We start from the raw sequence: 24211 nt of genomic DNA, 5'->3' as shown, positions 1-24211 counted from the left end.
TTTCAGCAAATTGCCTATGGATTGTGCATAATTTTCTGTACAACGTATTGCCTAAAGAATATATCATAACACAGATGATGGCAACAAACATGACCAAGTAAAAAGATGTTATTTCTATATATGGATTGTAACTTAAATGCCAATGATTCTGTGTGGATAATAAAGGTTGCAATACATAGAAAATAGAGGACTGTGCACATGGTGCATTAATAAAGATAACCAGGGGAAAATGAAAAATAATAATAACAATAAACCTAAATGAACATATATATGTATATATATATATATAATATAAATCATGGCAATAATTTAAGCCCTGGGGGAATCGTGTTTGCAACCTTAACCCCTTAAGGACTGAGCCCTTTTTCACCTTAAGGACTCAGCCATTTTTTGCACATCTGACCACTGTCACTTTAAACATTAATAACTCTGGAATGCTTTTAGTTATCAATCTGATTCCGAGATAGTTTTTTTGTGACATATTCTACTTTAACTTAGTGGTAAAATTTTGTGGTAACTTGCATCCTTTCTTGGTGAAAAATCCCAAAATTTGATGAAAAATTTGAAAATTTTGCATTTTTCTAACTTTGAAGCTCTCTGTTTGTAAGGAAAATGGATATTCAAAATATTTTTTTTTTTATTCACATATACAATATGTCTACTTTATGTTTGCATTATAAAATCGACAAGTGTTTACTTTTGGAAGACACCAGAGGGCTTCAAAGTTCCGCAGCAATTTTCCAATTTTTCACAAAATTTTGAAACTCGCTTTTTTTCAGGGACCAGTTCAGGTTTGAAGTGGATTTGAAGGGCCTTCATATTAGAAATACCCCATAAATGACCCCATTATAAAAACTGCACCCCCTAAAGTATTCAAAATGACATTCAGTCAGCGTTTTAACCCTTTAGGTGTTTCACAGGAATAGCAGCAAAGTGAAGGAGAAAATTCACAATCTTCATTTTTTACACTCGCATGTTTTTGTAGACCCAATTTTTGAATTTTTGCAAGGGGTAAAAAGGAGAAAATTTGTAATTGTATTTGAAACCCAATTTCTCTCGAGTAAGGACATACCTCATATGTCTATGTTAATTGTTCGGCGGGCGCAGTAGAGGGCTCAGAAGGGAAGGAGCGACAAATGGTTTTTGGGGGGCATGTCACATTTAGGAAGCCCCTATGGTGCCAGAACAGCAAAAAAAAAAACACATGGCATACCATTTTGGAAACTAGACCCCTCGGGGAACATAACAAGGGGTAAAGTAAACCTTAATACCCCACAGGTGATTCACAACTTTTGCATACGTAAAAAAAAAAAAAAAAATTCCCTAAAATGCTTGGTTTCCCAAAAGTTTTACATTTTTAAAAAGGGTAATAGCAGAAAATACCCCCCAAAATTTGAAGCCCAATTTCTCCCGATTCAGAAAACACCCCATATGGGGGTGAAAAGTGCTCTGCTGGCGCACTACAGGTCTCAGAAGAGAAGGAGTCACATTTGGCTTTTTTGAAGGAAATTTTGCTCTGGGGCATGCCGCATTTAGGAAGCCCCTATGGTGCCAGGACAGCAAAAAACCCCAGATGGCATACCATTTTGCAAACTAGACCCCTTGGGGAACGTAAAAAGGGGTAAAGTGAACCTTAATACCCCAAAGGGGTTTCACAACTTTTGCATATGTAAAAAAAAAAAAATATTTACCTAAAATGCTTGGTTTCCCAAAAAATTTACATTTTTACAAAGGGTTAAAGCAGAAAATACCCCCCAAAATTTGAAGCCCAATTTCTCCCGATTCAGAAAACGCCCCATATGGGGGTGAAAAGTGCTCTGCTGGCGCACTACAGGTCTCAGAAGAGAAGGAGTCACATTTGGCTTTTTGAAAGCAAATTTTGCTCTGGGGGCATGCCGCATTTAGGAAGCCCCTATGGTGCCAGGACAGCAAAAAAAAAAAAAACATGGCATACCATTTTGGAAACTAGACCCCTCGGGGAACGTAACAAGGGGTTAAGTGAACCTTAATACCCCACAGGTGTTTCACGACTTTTGCATATGTAAAAAAAATATTTTTTTTACCTAAAATGCCTCTTTAGCCAAAAATTTTACATTTTTAAAAAGGGTAAAAGCAAAAAATACCCCCCAAAATTTGTAACACAATTTCTCCCGAGTACGGCGATACCCCATATGTGACCCTAAACTGTTGCCTTGAAATACGACAGGGCTCCAAAGTGAGAGCGCCACGCGCATTTGAGGCCTAAATTAGGGACTTGCATAGGGGAGGATATAGGGGTATTCTACGCCAGTGATTCCCAAACAGGGTGCCTCCAGCTGTTGTAAAACTCCCAGCATGCCTGGACAGTCAGTGGCTATCTGGCAATACTGGGAGTAGTTGTTTTGCAACAGCTGGAGGCTCCGTTTTGGAAACAGTGGCGTACCAGACGTTTTTCATTTTTATTGGGGAGGGGGGCTGTGTAGCAGTATGTGTATTTGTAGTGATTTTTACTTTTTATTTTATTGTGTGTTAGTGTAGTGTAGTGTTTTTAGGGTACAGTCACATGGGCGGGGGTTCACAGTAGTTTCACGCTGGCAGTTTGAGCCGCAGCTCAAACTTGCAGCCGGATACTTACTGTAATCCTCCGCCCATGTGAGTGTACCCTGTACGTTCACATTGGGGGGGGGGGGGCGTCCAGCTGTTGCAAAACTACAACTCCCAGCATGTACGGTCTATCAGTGCATGCTGGGAGTTGTAGTTTTGCAACTGTTGGAGGCTCCGTTTTGGAAACAGTGGCGTACCAGACGTTTTTCATTTTTATTGGGGAGGGGAGGGGGGTTGTATAGGGGTATGTGTATACGTAGTGTTTTTTACTTTTTATTGTGTGTTAGTGTAGTGTTTTTAGGGTACAGTCGCACGGGCGGGGGGTTCACAGTAGTTTCTCGCTGGCAGTTTGAGCTGCGACAGAAAATTTGCCGCAGCTCAAACTTGCAGCCGGATACTTGCTGTAATCCTCTGCCCATGTGAGTGTACCCTGTACATTCACATTGGGGGGGGGGAACATCCAGCTGTTGCAAAACTACAACTCCCAGCATGTACGGTCTATCAGTGCATGCTGGGAGTTGTAGTTTTGCAACAGCTGGAGGCACACTGGTTGTGAAACACAGAGTTTGGTAACAAACTCAGTGTTTTGCAACCAGTGTGCGTTCAGCTGTTGCAAAAGCTACAACCCCCAGCATGTACGGACAGCGGAAGGGCATGCTGGGTCTTGTAGTTATGCAACAGCTGGAGGCATACTACTTTGGCTGGGGATGCTGGGGACTGTAGTTATGCAACAGCTGGAGACACACTGGTTTGCTACATAACTCAGTGTGCCTTCAGCTGTTGCAAAACTACAACTCCCAGCAGTCACCGACAGCCAACGGGCATGCTGGGAGTTGTAGTTATGCAACCAGCAGATGCACTACTACAACTCCCAGCATGCACTTTAGCTGTTGGTGCAAGCGGGGAGTTGTAGTTACACAACAGCTGAAGGTACACTTTTCCATAGAAAGAATGTGCCTCCAGCTGTTGCAAAACTACAAGTCCCAGCATGCCCATAAGGGCATGCTGGGAGTTGTGGTGGTCTGCCTCCTGCTGTTGCATAACTACAGCTCCCAGCATGCCCTTTTTGCATGCTGGGAGCTGTTGCTAAGCAACAGCAGGAGGCTGTCACTCACCTCCAACGATCCTCGCCGCACAGGTCAGTCCCTCGTCGTCTCCGCCGCGGCCGTCGCTCCTGGGGCCCCGATCCCAACATTGACGCCGGGGATCGGGGTCCCCAGCACCCGTGGGTGCACGTCCCGCACCCGCTCACGTCCTCCGGAAGAGGGGCGGAGCGGGTTGCGGGAGTGACACCCGCAGCAGGCGCCCTGATTGGTCGGCCGGTAATCCGGCCGACGAATCAGGGCGATCGTGAGGTGGCACCAGTGCCACCTCACCCCTGCAGGCTCTGGCTGTTCGGGGCCGTCGGAGACGGCCCCCAACAGCCTGTAATTCCGGGTCACCGGGTCACTGGAGACCCGATTGATCCGGAATCTGCCGCAGATCGCTGGACTGAATTGTCCAGCGATCTGCGGCCATCGCCGACATGGGGGGGCATAATTACCCCCCTGGGCGATATGCCCCGATGCCTGCTGAACGATTTCAGCAGGCATCGGGCACCGGCTCCTCTCCGGCTAGCGGCGGGGGGCCGGGATTTGACAGGACGTACTCAAACGTCCTTAAGGACTCGGAAAAGGGGATGTTTGAGTACGTCCTGCGTCCTTAAGGGGTTAATATACAGAATACTTCTCTCATTGGGACTTTTCGTGGCCAGTCTCCACCTCTCGCTGGAGATGAGACCCTTTCAATTCCCATAACTTTCAAATTAGAGCAATCCCCCTGGTGTACTTCCAGAATGTGTCTGGACAAACCAGACATTCCTCTGGTGTGAATGCAGGTGTGAATGCAGGTGTTCATTATTATAAAAAAAAATGGGGATAAGGGTGGTTCAGTAGTAATTCTGCATATCACAGTATATGAAAATCTGGTTTTGTATATGCTTAAAGATTCAACAACAAACAGACAGATCCCTTTAGATCCTAATAATGTCATCAAAAACAAATTGATCAAACTACTAGATGAGGGTGTCACATCTGGCTTTATAACACAACAAAAATAATTTCTGTGTCCTACTCATACTCACCCCCTCTCCGCCCAACTGTTAGAATGTCTGTTAGGATTCGGCAGGCTGGAGGTGGATCCTCTGTGTCAGTGAAGGATTGGCGTGGACCGTACCGGTGGACCGGTTCTAAGTTGCTACTGGTATTCACCAGAGCCCGCCGCAAAGCGGGATGGTCTTGCTGCGGCGGTAGCAACCAGGTCGTATCCACCGGTAACGGCTCAACCTCGCTGACTGCTGAGAGTGTCGTGGGACAGGAGGACGAAACAGAGACGTAGCAGAAGGTCAAGGCAGGGGGCAAGGTTCGTAGTCAAGGGTAACGGCAGAAGGTCTGGTAACACTGGTAAGGCAATCACAGAAACGCTTTCATTAGGCACAAGGGCAACAAGATCCGCCAATGCAGGGAAGGGGAAGTGAGGTAATATAGGCCTGGAGCAGGTGAGCTAAATACACTGATTGCACCAGGCACCAATTAGCGGTGCACTGGCCCTTTAAATCTTAGAGAGCTGGCGCGCGCGCACTAGAGAGCGGAGCCGCGCGTGCCAGGACGTGACAGCCGGGGACCGGGACAGGTAAGTAGATTGGGATGCGATCCGCGAGCGGGAGTGTCCCGCTATGCGGATCGCATACCCGTCGGCAGTGTCAGTGCAGCGCTACCGGTCAGCGGGTCTGACCGTGGCGCTGCAGAGAGGAGAACGCCGCAAGCGCTCCGGGGAGGAGCAGGGACCCGGAGCGCTCGGCGTAACAATGTCTAGGATCATAGATAGACTCATTATTACAAATACTGGTATGCCGCACTTACCAGGATATATAAAGGATACTAAATCACTGTTAAATGCTGTTAGCAAGCTACCATGGCATGAAGGGGATGCTTTTATTTCACGTGATGTTGTATTGTACTTGTGCATCCCACATGATAAAGCCATAACAGCAATAAAGTATCACTTGGGCAAATACAGTGTATACAATTGTGATCTGAGTTTTTATGTCATACAGGTTCTCGATTTTCTGCTAAAACACAATTTTTTTGGTTTTCACCAACAATATTATTTGCAGGTTACATCGACTATGTCCTAGTGACTACCAAATACTATGCAAAAGCAATAGCCAAACATGGCTTCATACCTAGGGTAATTTAAAATGCTCCAGAATAGATGCAACCTATGTCCGCTAATGTCTAAATCAGACACCTTTAAATCAATTATCACACAATGTACGTACCATGTTAACTCTTTCATAAACTGTAATACAATGCACTTGGCTTACTCAGTTGTGTGCGAATCTTGCAACCTGCAATATGTTGGTTTACATTAGAAAATGTAAACACTGAATATATGAACACATGGCCATAAATGTTGGCACCCCTGAAATTTTTCTAGCAAATGAAGTATTTCTCACAGAAAAGGATTGCAGTAACACATGTTTTGCTATACACATGGTTATTCCCTTTGTGTGTATTGGAACTAAAACAAAAAAGGGAGGAAAAAAAGTAAATTGGACATAATGTCACCAAACTCCAAAAATGGGCTGGACAAAATTATTGGCACCCTTTCAAAATTGTGGAAAATAAGATTGTTTCAAGCATGTGATGCACCTTTAAACTAACCTGGGGCAAGTAACAGGTGTGGGCAATAAAAAAATCACACCTGAAAGCAGATAAAAAGGAGAGAAGTTCACTTAGTCTTTGCACTGTGTATCTGTGTGTACACAAAGGGAATAAATATGTGTATAACAAAACATGTGTTACTGCAATCCTTTTCTGTGAGAAATGCTTCATTTTCTTGAAAATTTTCAGGGGTACCAACATTTACGGCCATGACTGTACCATCATCAACCACCATTCACACCAGAGGAATGTCTGGTTTGTCCAGACACATTCTGGAAGTACACCAGGGGGATTGCTCTAATTTGAAAGTTATGGGAATTTAAAGGGTCTCACGTCCAGCGAGAGGCGGAGACTGGCCACATAAAAGTCCTAATGAGAGAAGTATTCTGGATATTAAGGTTGCAAACACGATTCCCCCAGGGTTTAAATTACCATCATGATTTATATTATATACAGGGTGGGCCATTGATATGGATACACCTTAATAAAATGGGAATGGTTGTGATATTAACTTTCTGTTTGTGGCACATTAGTATATGTGAGGGGGGAAACTTTTCAAGATGGGTGGTGACCATGGTGGCCATTTTGAAGTCGGCCATTTTGAATCCAACTTTAGTTTTTTCAATAGGAAGAGGGTCATGTGACACATCAAACATATTGAGAATTTCACAAGAAAAACAATGATGTGCTTGGTTTTACGTAACTTTATTCTTTCATGAGTTATTTACAAGTTTCTGACCACTTATAAAATGTGTTCAATGTGCTGCCCATTGTTTTGGATTGTCAATGCAACCCTCTTCTCCCGCTCTTCACAGACTGATAGCAACACCGCAGGATAAATGCTAGCACAGGCTTCCAGTATCAGTAGTTTCTGATGCTGCACATCTCGTATCTTCACAGCATAGACAATTGCCTTCAGATGACCCCAAAGATAAAAGTCTAAAGGGGTCAGATCGGGAGACCTTGGGGGCCATTCAACTGGCCCACGACGACCAATCCACTTTCCAGGAAACTGTCCATCTAGGAATGCTCGGACCTGACACTCATAATGTGGAGGTGCACCATCTTGCTGGAAAAACTCAGGGAACGTGCCAGCTTCAGTGCATAAAGAGGGAAACACATCATCATGTAGCAATTTCGCATATCCAGTGGCCTTGAGGTTTCCACTGATGAAGAATGGCCCCACTATCTTTGTACCCCATATACCACACCATACCATCAATTTTTGTGTTCCAACAGTCTTGGAGGGATCTATCCAATGTGGGATAGTGTCAGACCAATAGCGGTGGTTTTGTTTGTTAACTTCACCATTCACATAAAAGTTTGCCTCATCACTGAACAAAATCTTCTGCGTAAACTGAGGGTCCTGTTCCAATTTTTGTTTAGCCTACTCTGCAGCACCTGAAACTACGGATACTGGAAGCCTGTGCTAGCATTTCTCCTGCGGTGTTGCTATCAGTGTGTGAAGAGTGGGAGAAGATGGTTGCATTGACAATCCAACACAATGGGCAGCACATTGAACACATTTTATAAGTGGTCAGAAACTTGTAAATAACTCATGAAAGAATAAAGTTTGTTTTTCTTGTGAAATTCCCAATAAGTTTGATGTGTCACATGACCCTCTTCCTATTGAAAAAACTAAAGTTGGATTCAAAATGGCCAACTTCAAAATGGCCACCATGGTCACCACCCATCTTGAAAAGTTTCCCCCCTCACATATACTAATGTGCCACAAACAGGCAGTCAATATCACCAACCATTCCCATTTTATTAAGGTGTATCCATGTAAATGGCCCACCCTGTATACTAATATACATGCTCATTATTATCCACACAGAATCATTGGCATTTAAGTTACACTCTATATAGAAATAACGTCTTTTTACTTGGTCATGTTTGTTGCCATCATCTGTGTTATGATACATTCTTTAGGCAATACGTTGTACAGAAACTTATGCACAATCCATATGCGTTTCGTTGAAACATACAAATGAAACATACTACATTGAATTCTAGACTACAACATGACGTTTTATGTCTATATACTTAATCATACGTACTAACATTGAATACCTATTTTTGTAACACACCTGTGTAAGGCTGGGTTCCCACTACGGTTTGTAACTACAGTTCCCGTATACGGCTGGGAGGAGGGGGGGAGGCGGGGCTTAATCGCGGCGCCCGCACTCAGCCGTATTCGGGAACCATATTTAATGCATGTCTATGAGCCGACCGGAGTGAACCGCAGCCTCCGGTCGGCTGCTTTTTCGGCCGTATGCGGTTTTCCGACCGCAGGCAAAAACTTGGTCGACTGGTTCCATCCCAGGAACTGTCGTCAGCAGGGGGTGTTCCCTCAAACATTTCCTTCTTTGCTCATTTACTGTTGTGTACTTAAAACATGCAGATGACACATGTATTGTACCATGACTAAGAACCAGATGGTTCGAAACGTGTCAGCATGTTCACACATCTAATTTTTCCACTGGAATAGTCAGTCATAGAATACAAAGCAGAAGCCTATGAGGCTGGGTTTCACTTGGCAGTTTTTTGGAATGCTGCCACTGCAGTTTTGAGCCAAAGCCTGGAGTGTTTTTGAAAGGAATGGTAAATATAAAGATAGAATTTACACTTCACCTTCCAACTGGATCCACTTCTGACTTTGGCTCAAAAACTGCAGTGGCAGTTTTTCAAAAAGTTGCCAGTAAAAATCAAACCTAAAGCAAAATGTTGGCTTCTGCCATTGATTTTAAGCTTATATGTTGTGGATTTAGATGAAAGTTTGGGTGGGAGTTAGCCGTATTTAAATCTGCATGAATAAAACCCTAACCCCTTAGTCATACTTTCCTTCTCTCCTTTTAATAGCCATAGCTTTTTTAATATTCCACCTACAGGGCCATATGAGGTTTGTTTTTTGCACCAACAATTGTCCTTTGTAATGACATAAATTTTAAACACAAAATCTACAGCAAAGCCCAAAAAGAAATTAAAAAAAGTGCAATACTGCAACTATTTAGTGACACTTTATCTTTATTCTGTAGGTCAATATAATTACAATAATACCCAATTTATATAGGTTTTGTTTTATTTTACTACTTTAAAAAAACAGTCACTTTTTGTGAGAAAATTAGTATGCTTAAAAGGGCCCTTTTCTGTCCCCTATAACACTTATTTTTTATGAAGATGTATGAGAGTTAGTTTTTTGTGCCATGATCTGTTTTTATTGGTGCCATTTTTTGTTTAGATTGGATTTTACATTTTGTATCACTTTAATAATTTTCTGGTGTTTAAACTGACCAAAAATATGCAGTTTTGGAATTTGATTTTCTTTTCTTTTTACACCAGTCACCAATGTGGTTTCAATAATGTTATATTTTTCTGTTGAAATAATTTTATTAAAGTTTTATATAAACATAGAAATGCATAACATGGACAGTATTTCATTAAACAAAATACAATCAAAATTAAAAAAAAAAATTCCAATAGCGGTAATAATCGGGGGGGAATCAAAGTCCCTGAGAACCATCATAAAGACACTCCGGGTCCAGAGAATGGACCATCTAAAGATATCAGAGGCGGCTAAGGATACCTCTAGGTTTGGAGAAGGCGATAAAGAACCTAAGTTCCTAAGCAAAGGTCCAATAAAACAGTGAAGCAAATTGCATTTCTTAGCTGTAGAAACTCCTGGTAAAATTCCAGGAAAAAAACAAGACAAATACAGACACACAAGGAAAAACGGACAAGACCAACCAACAAGGGAGGGAGAAAACCGACAGAGGGAGGAAAAGATAAGATCCTACAATCATGATTAGTCAGGTAACGGGAGAGGCATGGCCTAATGGGAGATACTTAAAGGAAAACAGTCATCCTATTGTCCCACACTAAACCCAATACACTGGGTTATAGTGTAGGTGAACAGGAGTCTGATGAGGAGTCACTGACTATAATACATACCTTGGGTTCAGAAATATGTCCCACCAAAAATCCGCTTCTATCTTCTCTGAAGTCTGCGCTAGAGGCGGGCCTGCTGGGTCAATTTGATTATTCAATATCTGTCCAAACTAGAAAAAATTGGGGGGGAGGGGCTCAACGTCTGGGAATCCACAGGAGCGCATGCGCCAACTAAGTGTGGCCATGTAACCAGCAACAATAAATATTCAAATTGACCTGATGGGCCGACATCCAGCGCACAATTCAGAGAAGAAAGAAGCGGATCTTCGGTTACTACACCCGTGAGATAGCTGTGGTTACTTTTCGGGTCTATGTAAACCTATGAAGGAAAATCCCTTGCAACAGCAACTAAGGCCAAGTAGGGCAGAATCGCATCAGAGAGGAAAAAGCTATCCATTTCTCACTTGTTTGCATCACACCATGTCATGATATTTTTTTTCTATTTTTATTTACACTATGTCCCATAAAAGCAGCGCCTCCACAACTTAAAGACAAACCCTACTCTAAAAAAAAAAGTGCTGGGTTGTCATAGTTCAAAATAAACTACAGCAGCACAGTCAGGTCAGGAAAAACAGGAAAAAACTAAAAAAAGGTGAACACGCACTAATACAATTTACCAGGGAGACAGACTACAAAGAAGATTGTTAGCGAGCCGAATAAGAAGCCAAGAGGACAGCATATGTACAGAATCGAGTAACTGAGAGAATAACCAAATACAGAGCAGAAGTCACAAAACCAGGTAAACAGGATAGATACAGATGGAGGAAAACACTAGACAAAGTCTTTTCACAGGCAAAGACTAGTATAACAATGCAGGCTTAAACAGGCAAGCTGTGATGTGTGGAAAATTAGGACACAGCATTGTCCAGAGAAAAAACAGACAGAGAAGGTCAGGGTATCGCCACAGCAGCCACCAGCTTTGCCCGAAAATAGAAAGGTTTAATCCTTCGGACAAAACTGGGTCGAGTCATTACACATTATTTATAAACATATTTTTTTAAATTATTTTATGTACCATTTTTGTCTCCATAGGGGACTATTACATGTAATCTTTTGATTTCTAACACTGAACAATGTTTTGCAATTGTGTAGCAACGATCATTGTTATTTCTGATTTACTTGTATAGCCTGGCTAAGTCAGACTATATAAGATTTAAAATAATTAAGAGGGTTGTCCAGCTTTGTAATATGAGATCTGCCAGGGTCTGACTCCTGGCTTTCCCACTGATCAGTTGTTTGAAGGAACCTCAAACAAGGCAATGCAGTACCTTAGACCACCGCTACTAAAAATACATGATGCAGACAGAAGAAGCGGTAGAAAAGACATTGAAATTTAGGTAATAAGTTTTTTCTAGATGATCTCTTTAAAAGGGGTACTCCGGTGAAGAACAATTTTTTTTAAATCATCTGGTGCCAGAACGTTAAACAGATCTGTAAATTACTTCTATTTAAATATTTAAAAATCTTAATCCTTCCAGTACTTCCCTACTGCTGTATGCTCCACAAAAAGTTATTCTTTTTTAATTTCTTTTCTGTCTGACCACAGTGCTCTCTGCTGACACCTCTGTCTGTCTCAGGAACTGTCAAGAGGGATACGTTTGCTATTGGGATTTGCTCCTACTCTGGACAGTTCCTGAGACAGACAGAGGTGTCAGTAGAGAGCACTGTGGTCAGACAGAAAATACATTTAAAAAGAAAAGAACTTCCTGTGGAGCATACAGCAACTGATAAGTACTGGAAGGATTACGTTTTTTAAATAGAAGTAACATACAAATCTGTTTAACGGTCTGGCACCAGTTGATTAAAGAAAAAAAAATTTCACTGGAGTACCCCTTTAAGATAATATTGAATACTTTTGTCCCACTGGCACTTGATGTTATTATGTTCAGGTTTATGCATTGAACAGTGTGCTGTACTTTTCTACCCCCCTATAAAAATGTATGTTCTGATGTACTACAAAGTGGATCAAAAATAGATCATAACCATTACAGAGCCTTCAAATATGGAACCCATGACTACAGTAAGTGACCAAATAGTGATGGATAGTCTGCCGACAAATTGGAAGTTGATATGCCAGGATTGATACACTGTTTGTCAGACAATACTGCTTCTATGGGGCACCTGGACAGGAGGACCTCAGCCCTGGTGGGCTTAAACTTTTTTTTGATAATATGGGAACTGGAATTGCATTGTTAACCAACAAGGGGATTAGGAAGTGGTGATTGAGTCATGGCCATAGAATGGAGATGTCAAACAAAAATTGGGCATAGGTGGCAAAGCTTGGCAAAATAATGGGGTCATTTTATTGGATTATTTATTCAAAGGGTGTGCATCATTTAAATGAGTGAAAATACAATAATAAGTCTGTATTTGCATACAAGTCCAGTCATGAAGGCAAAAGAAAACACAATGGTTTAAGCAATAATGTCATAAAAAATAAATTAAAACTATGACATGTAAGGCTACTTTCACACTATGAGTATTCATCCATTTTTAAACATCCGTTTTCTGTGTAAAAACGGATGTATAATAACGAAATAACGGATGAAATAACGGGTGCTAACGGCTGAATAACGTACGTCAAAATAACGGGCATATTCATGCGTTAAGACCCGTTATAACATCCGTCATGTATGGCCGTTTTAACACCTCTGCCTACAGACTCCCACAGCCAGGACTACTACTACTCCAAGCATAGAACAGACTTGTTTCCATGATGCGAGTAGTAGTTCCCCAGCTGCAGGAGTCTTTCGGCGGCTGGGGAGGCTACATTAGTGTTTGTACTACTACACCCATCATAGAACAGACTCTGTTCCATGATGGGGGTTGTAGTACAGGGACTGAGGGAATGATCGCACTCAGTCTCACTTCTGAGACCCGATGCAATTAGAAGTTAATAAACAGGTGAGCGGGTGGCATGCTGCGCTCCCCTGCGATGTACGATGTATTTACTTTCATTTTTAAATTCCCCGCCGGGAGCCCTAGAAGCACTGTGGAGGCCAGATAACGCTTTATGTCTGGCCCCCACAGCCCTTCTATAATCATATGCCTCTGCAGCGCTATGAATGAAAAGTATTCTATCAGCAGCTCAACACCTATATAAATGCCTATATAAATGCGCTGTGGGGGCAAGACTTATATGGCACAGCAGGAGGCAAGATAGATAGAAGCGCTGTGGGGGCCAGAAATATACCCCCCACCCCCAGCGATGTATCTTTCCCCACAGCAGCGCTTCTATTTGAAAACCTCGCCGGGAGCCCTGAATGGCTCATCAGTAACGCCCACTCAGGGCTCCCGGGGAATTTAAAAATGAAAGTAAAATACATCGTACATCGCAGGGGAGTCGAGAATGCTGACTGCTCCCCTGTTTAATAACTTCTAATCGCATCGGGTCTCAGAAGTGAGACCCGGGGCGATCAATCCCTCAGCCCCTGTACTACAACCTTATCATGGAATAGAGTCTGTTGCATGATGGAGGTTGTAGTACAAATACTAATGTAGCCTCCCCAGAAACCTGCAGACTCCCAAAGCCAGGGAATTACTATTCCAATCATGGAAACAAGTCTGTTGCATGATGGGAGTAGTAGTCCCTCAGCACTGCAGGAGTCTGATGATGTCACCTCTTCTGAGCATGCTCTGAAGTAATAATGGATATTATAAACCAGATGCAAACGGATGACATAAAGGCTCATTCGTTTTCTTAGACTTCAATGTTAAAAATAACGGCCGTTAATTTACCCATTTCTTGCATCGGAAGAAAAATTTGTGCATGTGCCGTTTTTTCTTCCGTCACAAATAACATCTGTTATTCATGACAGGCTATAACGGGTCATAACGGATAATCAAAAAATCCCATAGACTTCAATGGAATTTTGTAATGGCCGTTTAACATCCGTTTTTAAGGCTTTTCTAACGGGAGTTTATAACGGGTCTTTTAAAGGAGCAACTATATAGTGTGAAAGGGGCCTAACACAGACATGTTAAATGTTTTGGTCAGTCAGTGTCTCAGTGCTGAGACCCCCCACCCATCTCTTGATCTAGCTACAGTATATGTAGAGATTAGTGTGGGTCTAAGACCTAGGACCACAACCGTTCAAAACCTTTGACATGCCTGTATGACATTTCAAAAGTTTTCTTAAATCACAATAATGTTTAGTATAGAGCTATTCAAATATCGAATGCAAAACATTTATTCTACCATTGCTAGATGGACACAGAAATTGGATTTTTATAGGCAAATAATAATAAAAATCTGTTGTCTGTTTGGATTCTATGCATGTATATATTGTATATCTTTGTCTTCTATGGACTGAAACAATATCTTACAATTCTTATTGTATTTTCTCTCTCACCTTTGCCAGCAAAAATGGTCCAACTACATTTGTGCTGTAAACATTCATGAAGTCGGCAGAGTCCGCAGACTCAAGATTGCTATTCAGCATGATCCCTGCGTTATTAACCAATAAATTCAGCCCAGCTCCATTCAGATGTTTTTTTACCTCCTTTACAGCCTCTTTGATGCTATTGGCATCTGTGGTTTCTATATGAAAAGAGTGAAATGATTATAAACAATCTACACTTTTATTTTATCACCACATTATTTTTTAAGTTTATTGTCCAGACAATTAGGCCAATAAGTGCAGTGGTAATTTTTTAATGTAGCCTCACCACTCTGCAGGAATCTTCTGCCTTCTTCTTTGGCTTTAGAGATAAGCTCATGGTGCAGGACCGGCCGGTTAAGCCAATCACTGGCCAAGATGGGATATAGCTGTATCTGCTCTGAACACACACACATCTCATAAACAAGAAGAGTACAGAAGATTGAGGGATCGGACATAGCCGAACTGGAGCTACAGGGTATGGGCAAAATAAGTAAAAAAAAAAAATCTAGATGACCCCTTTAACACCAAGCCAATTTTGGCCTTAATGGAGTACTCCACTCCTAGACATATTATCTACAATCCAAAGGTGTCACACCCAATCCCATAGCATAGGAGGAAGCCATTCATAGCAAGCAGTACACCGACGCAGATATAGTTTTCTATTATTTCAATGCTTTACCTCCAATAGTCTTCAGTACAAAAACTGCTATAGTATCATCACATGTACATAAAACATATATTCACCCAGGTGCAAGTTGGTCGCTTTAGTGAAACATTACGGACGTGGCATATGCATGGAAGTTTATTGCTCCAGCTGGAGCTTCAAATGTCCTCTTTGCCGTTCGTCCAGCCTCTCCTTTGGGGATAAGAAAAAGAGCCCACAAGCCTGTGAGCTCCATCGACAATGTTTCAGGATTACATCCCTTTGTCAGGCTTGACAAAGGGATGTAATCCTGAAATTCCGTATCTTGTGAAAGAGCAAGCGGGGAACTCCGCACCGTTCTACAGGGTATACAGTCTCTATGCCAGCATTGAAGGTGATCAGTCTGCATGTGGGAGAATGGCAGTGAGCCAGGTACCTGTGCAGTGGTGGTAGTGCTCTACGTTGAGAAGAAATATGCAAACATAACGAATGAGAAAGAAAGCAATGGAGCACTGACCGTGATTAGCAGCAGGATTTCTTTATTCCAGTCCAGGTGGATACATGTGCAGGGGAAAGGGGACTGTCAGGGAGATCTGTGGGCGGCACAGGGGAGGTCTCCCTGACAGTCCGCTCTCCTCTGCACATGTATCCACCTGGACTGGAATAAAGAAATCCTGCTGCTTATCACGGTCAGTGCTCCGTTGCTTTCTTTCTCATTCTTTATGTAATCCTGAAATGTTGCTGACAGAGCTCACAGGCGTGTGGGCTCTTTTTCTTATCCCCGAAGAAGAAGCTGGACAAGTGGCAAATAGGACAATTGAATCTCCGCCTGGAGCAATGGATGTCAGGTCCGAAGGAGGGAGCCCCTCCAAAACGTGTTGTCCATCCGAAACTGATCCTTTTTATGACTATTTAATAAAAAGTGATCACCATCCTCTGCGCTATCTCCGACTGCTAATTTCACTCCGCCGGTGTAGCACTGCAGCGCCAAAATTATTACCCACGGGAAATAAGAGACCCTTGCCGGGATTCCTACCTCCCATACACGCTACAAAATTAGTAAATCTGGTGCAAAATAAGCCCAGCTGGATTAAATCCAAATAGAGAAAAGAAGTAAATTTATCCAGCAGCAGCGATTTATATTGTAGTACATTGATACTGTTTATGCAAACATCTCCAAAGTACATACCTAATTTTATCACAATCACGTTTGGATATTTTGCAGCAAGATCATTCAGTTTCTGTGAAAATAAAGATATCTGGTTATAAATAAATGGATAAATATACTAATATCAATGGTGCCAAAGAGAATCTGTTATTTTTTTTATTTAGATTTCTTTGAGAATAAAGATGCATGCTATCATATGCTGTAATATTATTACTGGGGTTGTTCAGGAGTTTTTAAATTTAACCTAAAAGCAGTAAATGCTATCAAATAAAAACAACAACCATAGCTTACATTTTAAAGGGAATGGGGCATCTAGATTTCTTTTTTACCCCCCCCCCCCCCCTTTTTTTTTAAATAATTATAGCTGTGCTCTTCATTTATTGTCCTACCTATCTACTAGTGTCAATTTTTCCTGTAAGGCTGTATAGATCACTTTCCAGAAGCCTCCTCCTTATCATCAAAGAAAAAAACAGGAAGTCTCAGCTTGTTTTAGGCTTAGTGGTAAAGATGAAAATTGCTAAATTTTAGGATTATTTTACAATATACATAGTAAAATAAAAAAACGGGAAAACTTCACCTAAAATTCTTTAAAAATGTGTAAAATAAAAATTTAATAATAGGTCATTTTCTGATGACACATTCACTTTGAATCTCCCACCACTCTGAAACTCCATGATAAAAGGACAATTATAAAAGAAAGTTCTATTTTATATGTTTTCCCATTGTTCTCCACAGCACATGTTTCTTGCTAAATAACTTGCCACTTCTATAACAAAATTCCAGGCCCAGACTGGCCATCTGGCACTCTGGACGTTTGCATTGTGGGCTGGACCTTCTGCAGGGCTGTCCCTGACTCATTTTACTATAAACGTGTCGTAAGGACGCACATATAGTGAAATGACATGCTCAATGGTAAAGTTTGACAAAGCAAATAGCCATGGGCCCCTCACCCATCTAAATCACACTTGTGGGCTGAATGGAGGAAAAAAAAAAAAAGTATATGACTCCAATTAGACAAGACGTCAACTGTGAGTCACTCGATGTAACTGCACTGTAATCACTTATAAGGTTTGCAGAGCCTGCGTAGAGGTGGTATCTACCACTATATGGTCACTGTATGGGGGTGAATATTTCCTCTTTGTATACTGGTATTATTGGTAATATTGGGCTCAGTATACAGGACTTGGCCGGTAACAGTAAAATGGTATAGTGATAATATTCCTCCTTGCATACTTGTATTATTGGTCTTAGTAAAAAGGATTTGGTCAGTAACAGTATGATGGTAATATGTATGGTGATAATATTTCCTCCTTGTATACTGATATTATTGGTAATATTGGTCTCCATTTGCAATATTTGGCCAGTAACAGTATGCTGGTAATATGTATGGTGATAATATTTGTATTCTGGTATTATTGGTAATATTGGTCTTAGTATATAGGATTGGGTCAGTATTAGTATGATGGTAATATGTATGGTGATAATATTCCTCCTTGTACACGCCAGTGATCAGCATGAGAGATCAGTGTGTGCAGTGTTATAGGTCCCTGCAAAAAAAAAAAAAAGTAAAAGAAAAGTGTTAATAAAGGTCATTTAACCCCTTCCCTAATAAAATCACCCCCCTTTTCCCATAAAAAAAATAAAACAGTGTAAATAAAAAAAATAAATAAACATATATGGTATCGCCACGTGCGTAAATGTCCGACCTATAAAAATATATCAATGGCGTACGCGCAAAAAAAATCCAAAGTAAAAAAAAAAAACGTATTTTTGGTCACTTTTTTCTACCATTAAAAAATGAATAAAAAGTGATCAAAACGTCCGATCAAAACAAAAATCATACCGATAAAAACTTCAGATCACGGCGCAAAAAATTTGTCCTCATACCGCCCTGTACGTGGAAAAATAAAAAAGTTATAGGGGTCAGAAGATGACATTTTTAAACGTATACATTTTCCTGCATGTAGTTATGATTTTTTCCAGAAGTGCGACAAAATCAAACCTATATAAGTAGGGTATCACTTTAACCGTATGGACCTAAAGAATAATGATAAGGTGTAATTTTTACCGAAATATGCACTGCGTGGAAACGGAAGCCCCCAAAAATTACAAAATGGCGTTTTTTCTTCGATTTTGTCGCACAATGATTTTTTTTTCTGTTTCACCGTGCATTTTTGGGTAAAATGACTAATGTCACTGCAAAGTAGAATTGGTGACACAAAAAATAAGCCATAATATGGATTTTTAGGTGGAAAATTGAAAGGGTTATGATTTTTAAAAGGTAAGGAGGAAAAAACTAAAGTGCAAAAACGGAAAAACCCTGAGTCCTTAAGGGGTTAAAGGGTTATTACAGGAAAAAAACTTTTTTTATATATCAACTGGCTCCAGAAAGCTAAACAGATTTGTAAATTTAATTACTTCTATTAAAGAATCTTAATCCTTCCAATTATTATCAGCTGCTGAAGTTAAGTTGTTCTTTTCTGTCTGGCAACAGTGCTCTCTGCTGACATCTCTGCTTGTCTCAGGAACTGCACAGAGTAGAAGAGGTTTGCTATGGGCATTTGCTTCTACTCTGGAAAGTTTCCGAGACAGGTGTCACCAGAGAGCACTTAGAAATGAATAACTAGACTTCAGCAGCTCATAAGTACTGAAAGGATTAAGATGTTTTAATAGAAATGATTTACAAATCTGTTTACATTTCTGGAGACAGTTGATATAAAATAAAAATTCCTGGATAACCCCTTTAAGACTTTTGCATGTATAGAATCATAAAGTTATATTTTTAAAAATGTTCATTAAAAATAACATTTACTTATTAAATTGACAACAATAAGTAAAGTTGCTATGACAAATCAAAAATATAATTTCAAGATCAATATGTGTTTACCTTATTCTGAGGAGAGCTGGGATCACGACAAGTTGCAAAGATTTGCTTAGGCGGACATTGTTGTTCTGTCAGCTGCCGGACCATTTCATAGCCAATCCCTCTGTTGCATCCAGTGATGAGGATTCTCTCAGGAGCCATGTTACCTTCTTCTTTTGCGGTAGAAGACAAAATAATTGAGAAGCAGTGTTCATTTTAAAGGGTACACAGTCACAGTGAGGCAGCATAATTTTAGGAGCAGTTATACAACCAGACTCATCTAAAATGCTTTTTCACGGTGCTTTCAGAAAATACATAACTCCTCACAAATGGTTTAGAACTGAAGAACCAGTCATAGTAAAATTAATTGATTTAGTATATTCTTTTAGGAAAGTGGTGTTACGGTTTTATAGCATGAGGTGGCTTCTTCAAGCCGTAATCTGTTTGGTTCTGGTGAAACTGTAATGCAAAGTCTAAAAGGATCCATTGTTTTCACTCTGAAACTTACATTGCTGCAGATTTGTCCATAGAATAGTTCATGACTGACAGGAAACAAGCCCATCTGAAGCACAAGTCCGTAAATGATGGCAAATGATGGCATTTCTTTGGAGGATACCTCCATATCCTATGTCTCTTTTGATCAGGCCATCGTGCTAGTCTGGAGGGCAGAATTCTGGTGGTGTGATACTGAATCCGCTTTTCGGCTTCTGCTGGTACACCCTTACTGTTACCATCTCCTTGGTATTTTGACACTGACTTTCCTGTTGTCTGCTCCATCTCATGTCAGTTTTTTGAGAGGTTAGGTGATTTTCTTGAGTAGTGCGTTATGAAGCTGGCTCCAGTTGTGTAATTCATTGCCTGGATTATTTTCTTTTCGTGGTGCCGGATGACAGTGTGGGGTGTCAGTAATAGTTGGATGCCTTCAAATTTTTCATGCAAAAATGTGATTTTCCTATTTCTTGGGAATAAACAGAAGGGCCCTAAACTACTATGTCATTTTTGGGGATTGTACTTGACTCAGTGAATACAGTTTTTTGCTTACCTGGGGACAAGTTAGAAAGGCTAATGGGGCTAACTGATGGTTTCCGTTCAGTGAAGAAGGTTGAATTCAAACAATTGTGATGCAGATGGGCAGGGTTTTTTCTCGGTGCCTGATGCACACCACAGGAAGAGCAAAGTCTCTGAGCCACCACATCTGCCTTACAAAGCTGAAAAAGGCTAATTGGGGTGTGTGAAAAACCCTTCCCTGGGACTATTACAGGCACATGTGTTGTATGTCTGAGCAGCAAAGCAATGCAGAGTTGTCATGTACTGATCCTTTATGGGAATGCCATTTTGGAATTACCTTTGGGCAGGAGCGGTGCACGTTTCTTTTGGCCAACACATGGACATAAAGTTGGCTTGTGTCAAAACCTTACCTTACTGCAGTGGTTTCCCATCATAGTGGTAGTTGGCATTTTGGTAGACAAGTTCAGTAATCAGCCCATCTGTTTTTGGTGTACATAGTGGACATTTTGGGTGTAGTACATTGAATCAATAAGTATGCCAGAAGTACCTGTGGGAGTTAGGGGACAGCAGTTGATGTTGTTGACCCATTTATTAGTGACTCAAGCTACGAGGCAATGCTATGATAAGGCCTGGGAGGCATTGCTGCAGTTCCTAAGTGGCAGAGATGTAGGTTTGTTGGGCTAGGTTAGAAGTGACGGTTTAGTTCTTCAAATATAGCAGGTAAGAGGAAAAGAATGTGTCTGCACTCACCATGTAGTTGCCAAAAAACACAGATTTTATTGAAGCATGTCATACAGAAAGCAAGGCTTCACCCAGGTGCAAGGAGGGATGTGGCTCCTGAGCCAGAGAGCAGAAGCGTATCACTGAAAATCAGCACCGTTTCGTGTCACTGACGCAACTTCTGGTTCCTCAAGGAAGTGGAACAGCACAGTTTTGCGTCACTGACGCATCTTCCGATTCCTCAAGGAACCAGAAGATGCATCAGTGACGCGAAACGGTGGTGTTGTTCAGGTGATACGCCCCTGCTCTCTGGCTCACATTCCCTCCCTGCACCTGGGTGAAGCCTTGCTTTCTGTATGGACATGCTTCAATAAAATCTGTGTTTTTGGCAACTACATGGTGAGTGCAGACACATTTTCCTCTTACCTGCTATATTTGTAGAATTTCTACATTCCTAGCACCTCATGGACATTCTCACCAGGTATTCTCCTATATCACTTTTTCAAGGCTAAACCAGTGAGCATTACAGTGCCCATCCCCCCACTCTGAACATGCATTGTATTTTCACTGTTTAATTCTTGTTGCAGCTATGCAGCATGGACATGTCGGGATAAGTGACACAGTATCAGCTTTCCGGCATTATATATATATGTATATTGTAAGGATTCCTCCTTGGGGATTAGCTCCGGGATCGTCCTGGACACTGCCACGGGACACGTTTCCACTCAATAAACCCGCAGACAATGATTATTCATGCAAGCCTGGCACCTTGCCAGCTTTATTTAGACAGGTTGCAGGTAAAACAAAACATAACTCAGGAACAAACCAAAGTCCTAGACCGTTTGGTCACTGACTACACATATCAGCCTGCCCTGACTACTATCTGGTGAGCTACCCTCAGCCAGCATAAAACATGTGCCCCTGCAACCTGTTACTCACAGTTCACACCACTTTTTCACTTCCTGGACTGCTCATAGTTCGCTGCGTGTTTCCTCAACAGGGTCCGTGTGTCTCCCCCTACAGCGATGTGCTGTTACCCAGGGAGAGCCCCAACTATTCTGTTTCTTTTCCTTTTAAACACACTTTCCCTTCCTGATACCTCATTAATCAGGCCACAGGTGGAGCATTTTTTAGAGTTAGCAAGGGAAATACACCCTTTCCTTGCCACACTGCCACATATTCCCCCCCCCTCCCCCCCCCCCCCCTCTGCTCAGACCACCGGGAAGGAGCACTTGTATTCAAAATGCAGAGTCCAACTGCCTTTCCTTTTCCTTGAACAACTACGTCCAACAGGTTTTGAGGCACTTGGCTTCCTTCATCAGTAGATTTTATCTGCACCACTTCAATGGTGCACCCTTCTTTCATTAGCACTTTCATCAGCCACCGAGCACAAGACTTTTGGTCACCTTTGACAAATTCCTTGTAAAAAGCTCCATTCATGTCACACCTTTCCAACACCAGGTTCTTCATCTTGGTCTGTGCAGTACTCTGGACACTAGGTGCGGACAAGGCAGATGCTCCAGGCCTTTGTCTTCTGTCACCGGTATGACCATGGCCCGAACTTTGCTGGTGGCCAACCGAGCCTGTATCACCCATTTGCAGGACTTCTAAGACATCCTCCACAATTTCAGGAGGCTTCCCTTTAATGCACCTGTCCATCTTCTCCTTGAGACGGACTCTTCTCCAAATTCTACTTCTGCAGACTTTATTCCGGAGTTTTCTGGAACTAATCCAGTGCCTCTCAGGGTTTCTACCACGACCCAGTCTTCTATCACAGTGACCTCTTTTTAAGGACTCTGCTTTCTTATTAGCCCTTTCTTTAGGGACACCGACCTTCACAGGCTCATTTTTAGGCTGAGAACTCTTGGCTCCTTTAGGCAGTTTTTCACCTGCACCTTTAGATGTGTCACTGACTTTACTTGCAGCTTCTGCAGTTATATGGTTTATCTCTGGTTTAATTTCTACCTCAGAGAACTTCTCTGCCTCAGCATGTTCACCATCCAATGTCAATATCTCTGCAGCTTCAGGGGACTTTCCATATGGTTTCACCTCAGTCTCAGCTTCAGAGGACCTTTCATAAGGCTTCTTCTCATGGTCTTCAGACTCTACTGTTTCTTGCGTCCATTGTTCAGACTCCGCCTTTTTTTAGAGAAAGCATCCCTGTCTCCAGTAGCTTTTGCCCCACAAGCAGTTTTTCTTCTTTTACACGGACGGCTGTGGCTTTGGCCTCAGTTTCCATCTGAGACACTTTTAACCTCTCGTTAGCCAGTTCTACTATAGCTTGGTCACTACTTTCTTTTAGGACCTTCATGTTCCCTTCCAGCTTTAAACAGTTCTGCTGCTCACTCTTGAGCATAGCAGAGTTCTTCTTCTCACTTTCCAGCAATTCTGTCAAGTTTTTGACAGTATCCTCCAGGGACAGCAGTTGTTCTCTCATCTGCTCATTGTCTTTATTCAGTTGCGCCATCTTGGACACTTTCTGCTCATAGACTTTTAGCTGAGCCTCTTGTTCAGAGAGCTGAGTACCCAGTGAATCCAAGGCAGCTGCGCGAGACTTAATGTGAATTTCGTTCTGCGCCTCCAGGCTCTGCACCTTGTGAGCCATTACCACTTTCTCTTTCTACAGCTCTTCCATGACTACCAACCTAGCCTTGTTATCACTTTGTAGAGCCAGATATGCCCCACACAGGACATTCACTTCTTCATCCTTGAATGAGATCTGCTTGGCCAGAATCTCCAATTCTCTCTCCTTGCTGGTCATAAGACCCTGGGAGCGGAACAATTCATCCTGCAGAGCCGCAAACTCACTTTTGAGGCGCTCCATATCTTTCTGCAGCTGAAGCTTCGTTTCCTGCTCTTTATTCAAGTCTGCAAGCATTTTTTCTTTCTCCTCTGTCAGGTGATGAACCACTTCCTTTTGAGACAATTTAGCAGAAACCATCTGTAAGGTTTCTTCAAGGTACTGGATCTGCTCCCTTTTTTTACCAAGACCAGCGCGTTTTTTCCGAGATCTCTTACTTACAGTGGTCTCCATACTCTTGCTGCTGGACCTTGAGACATTCTCTTGTCCTCTGACAGTCACCTGTCCTTGGCCGGTCTCTTCCTTCAAGCCAACTCGTTCAGACTCTTCTCCACCTTTAGGACTAGTCCCCCCCTTGGGCTTCAGGGTAGTTCCTGGACAGTCTCTATGGA

The 24211-nt window shown here is 41.8% G+C and overlaps 1 protein-coding gene across 13 annotated transcripts in view; it reads right to left on the bottom strand.

The window, feature by feature from the left end:
• LOC130277090 (C-factor-like) overlaps positions 1 to 24211 on the bottom strand; it is a 123158-nt gene that overhangs the window by 7176 nt on the left and 91771 nt on the right. For 7 of the 13 annotated variants that reach the window (XM_056527396.1, XM_056527386.1, XM_056527389.1 and 4 more), the window contains 4 exons: positions 19316 to 19464; positions 16450 to 16501; positions 14904 to 15014; positions 14588 to 14775 (listed from right to left, as the gene is read on the bottom strand). In XM_056527396.1, coding sequence (XP_056383371.1) covers positions 14588 to 14775; positions 14904 to 15014; positions 16450 to 16501; positions 19316 to 19453 — 489 coding nt within the window. In that variant the 5' untranslated portion in view covers positions 19454 to 19464. The other 6 variants (XM_056527397.1, XM_056527390.1, XM_056527393.1 and 3 more) reach the window with 4 other exon arrangements.

This window comes from Hyla sarda, chromosome 6 (assembly GCF_029499605.1).
Source record: "Hyla sarda isolate aHylSar1 chromosome 6, aHylSar1.hap1, whole genome shotgun sequence".
NCBI lineage: Eukaryota > Metazoa > Chordata > Amphibia > Anura > Hylidae > Hyla > Hyla sarda.
This window is presented reverse-complemented; position numbering and strand designations above follow the sequence as displayed.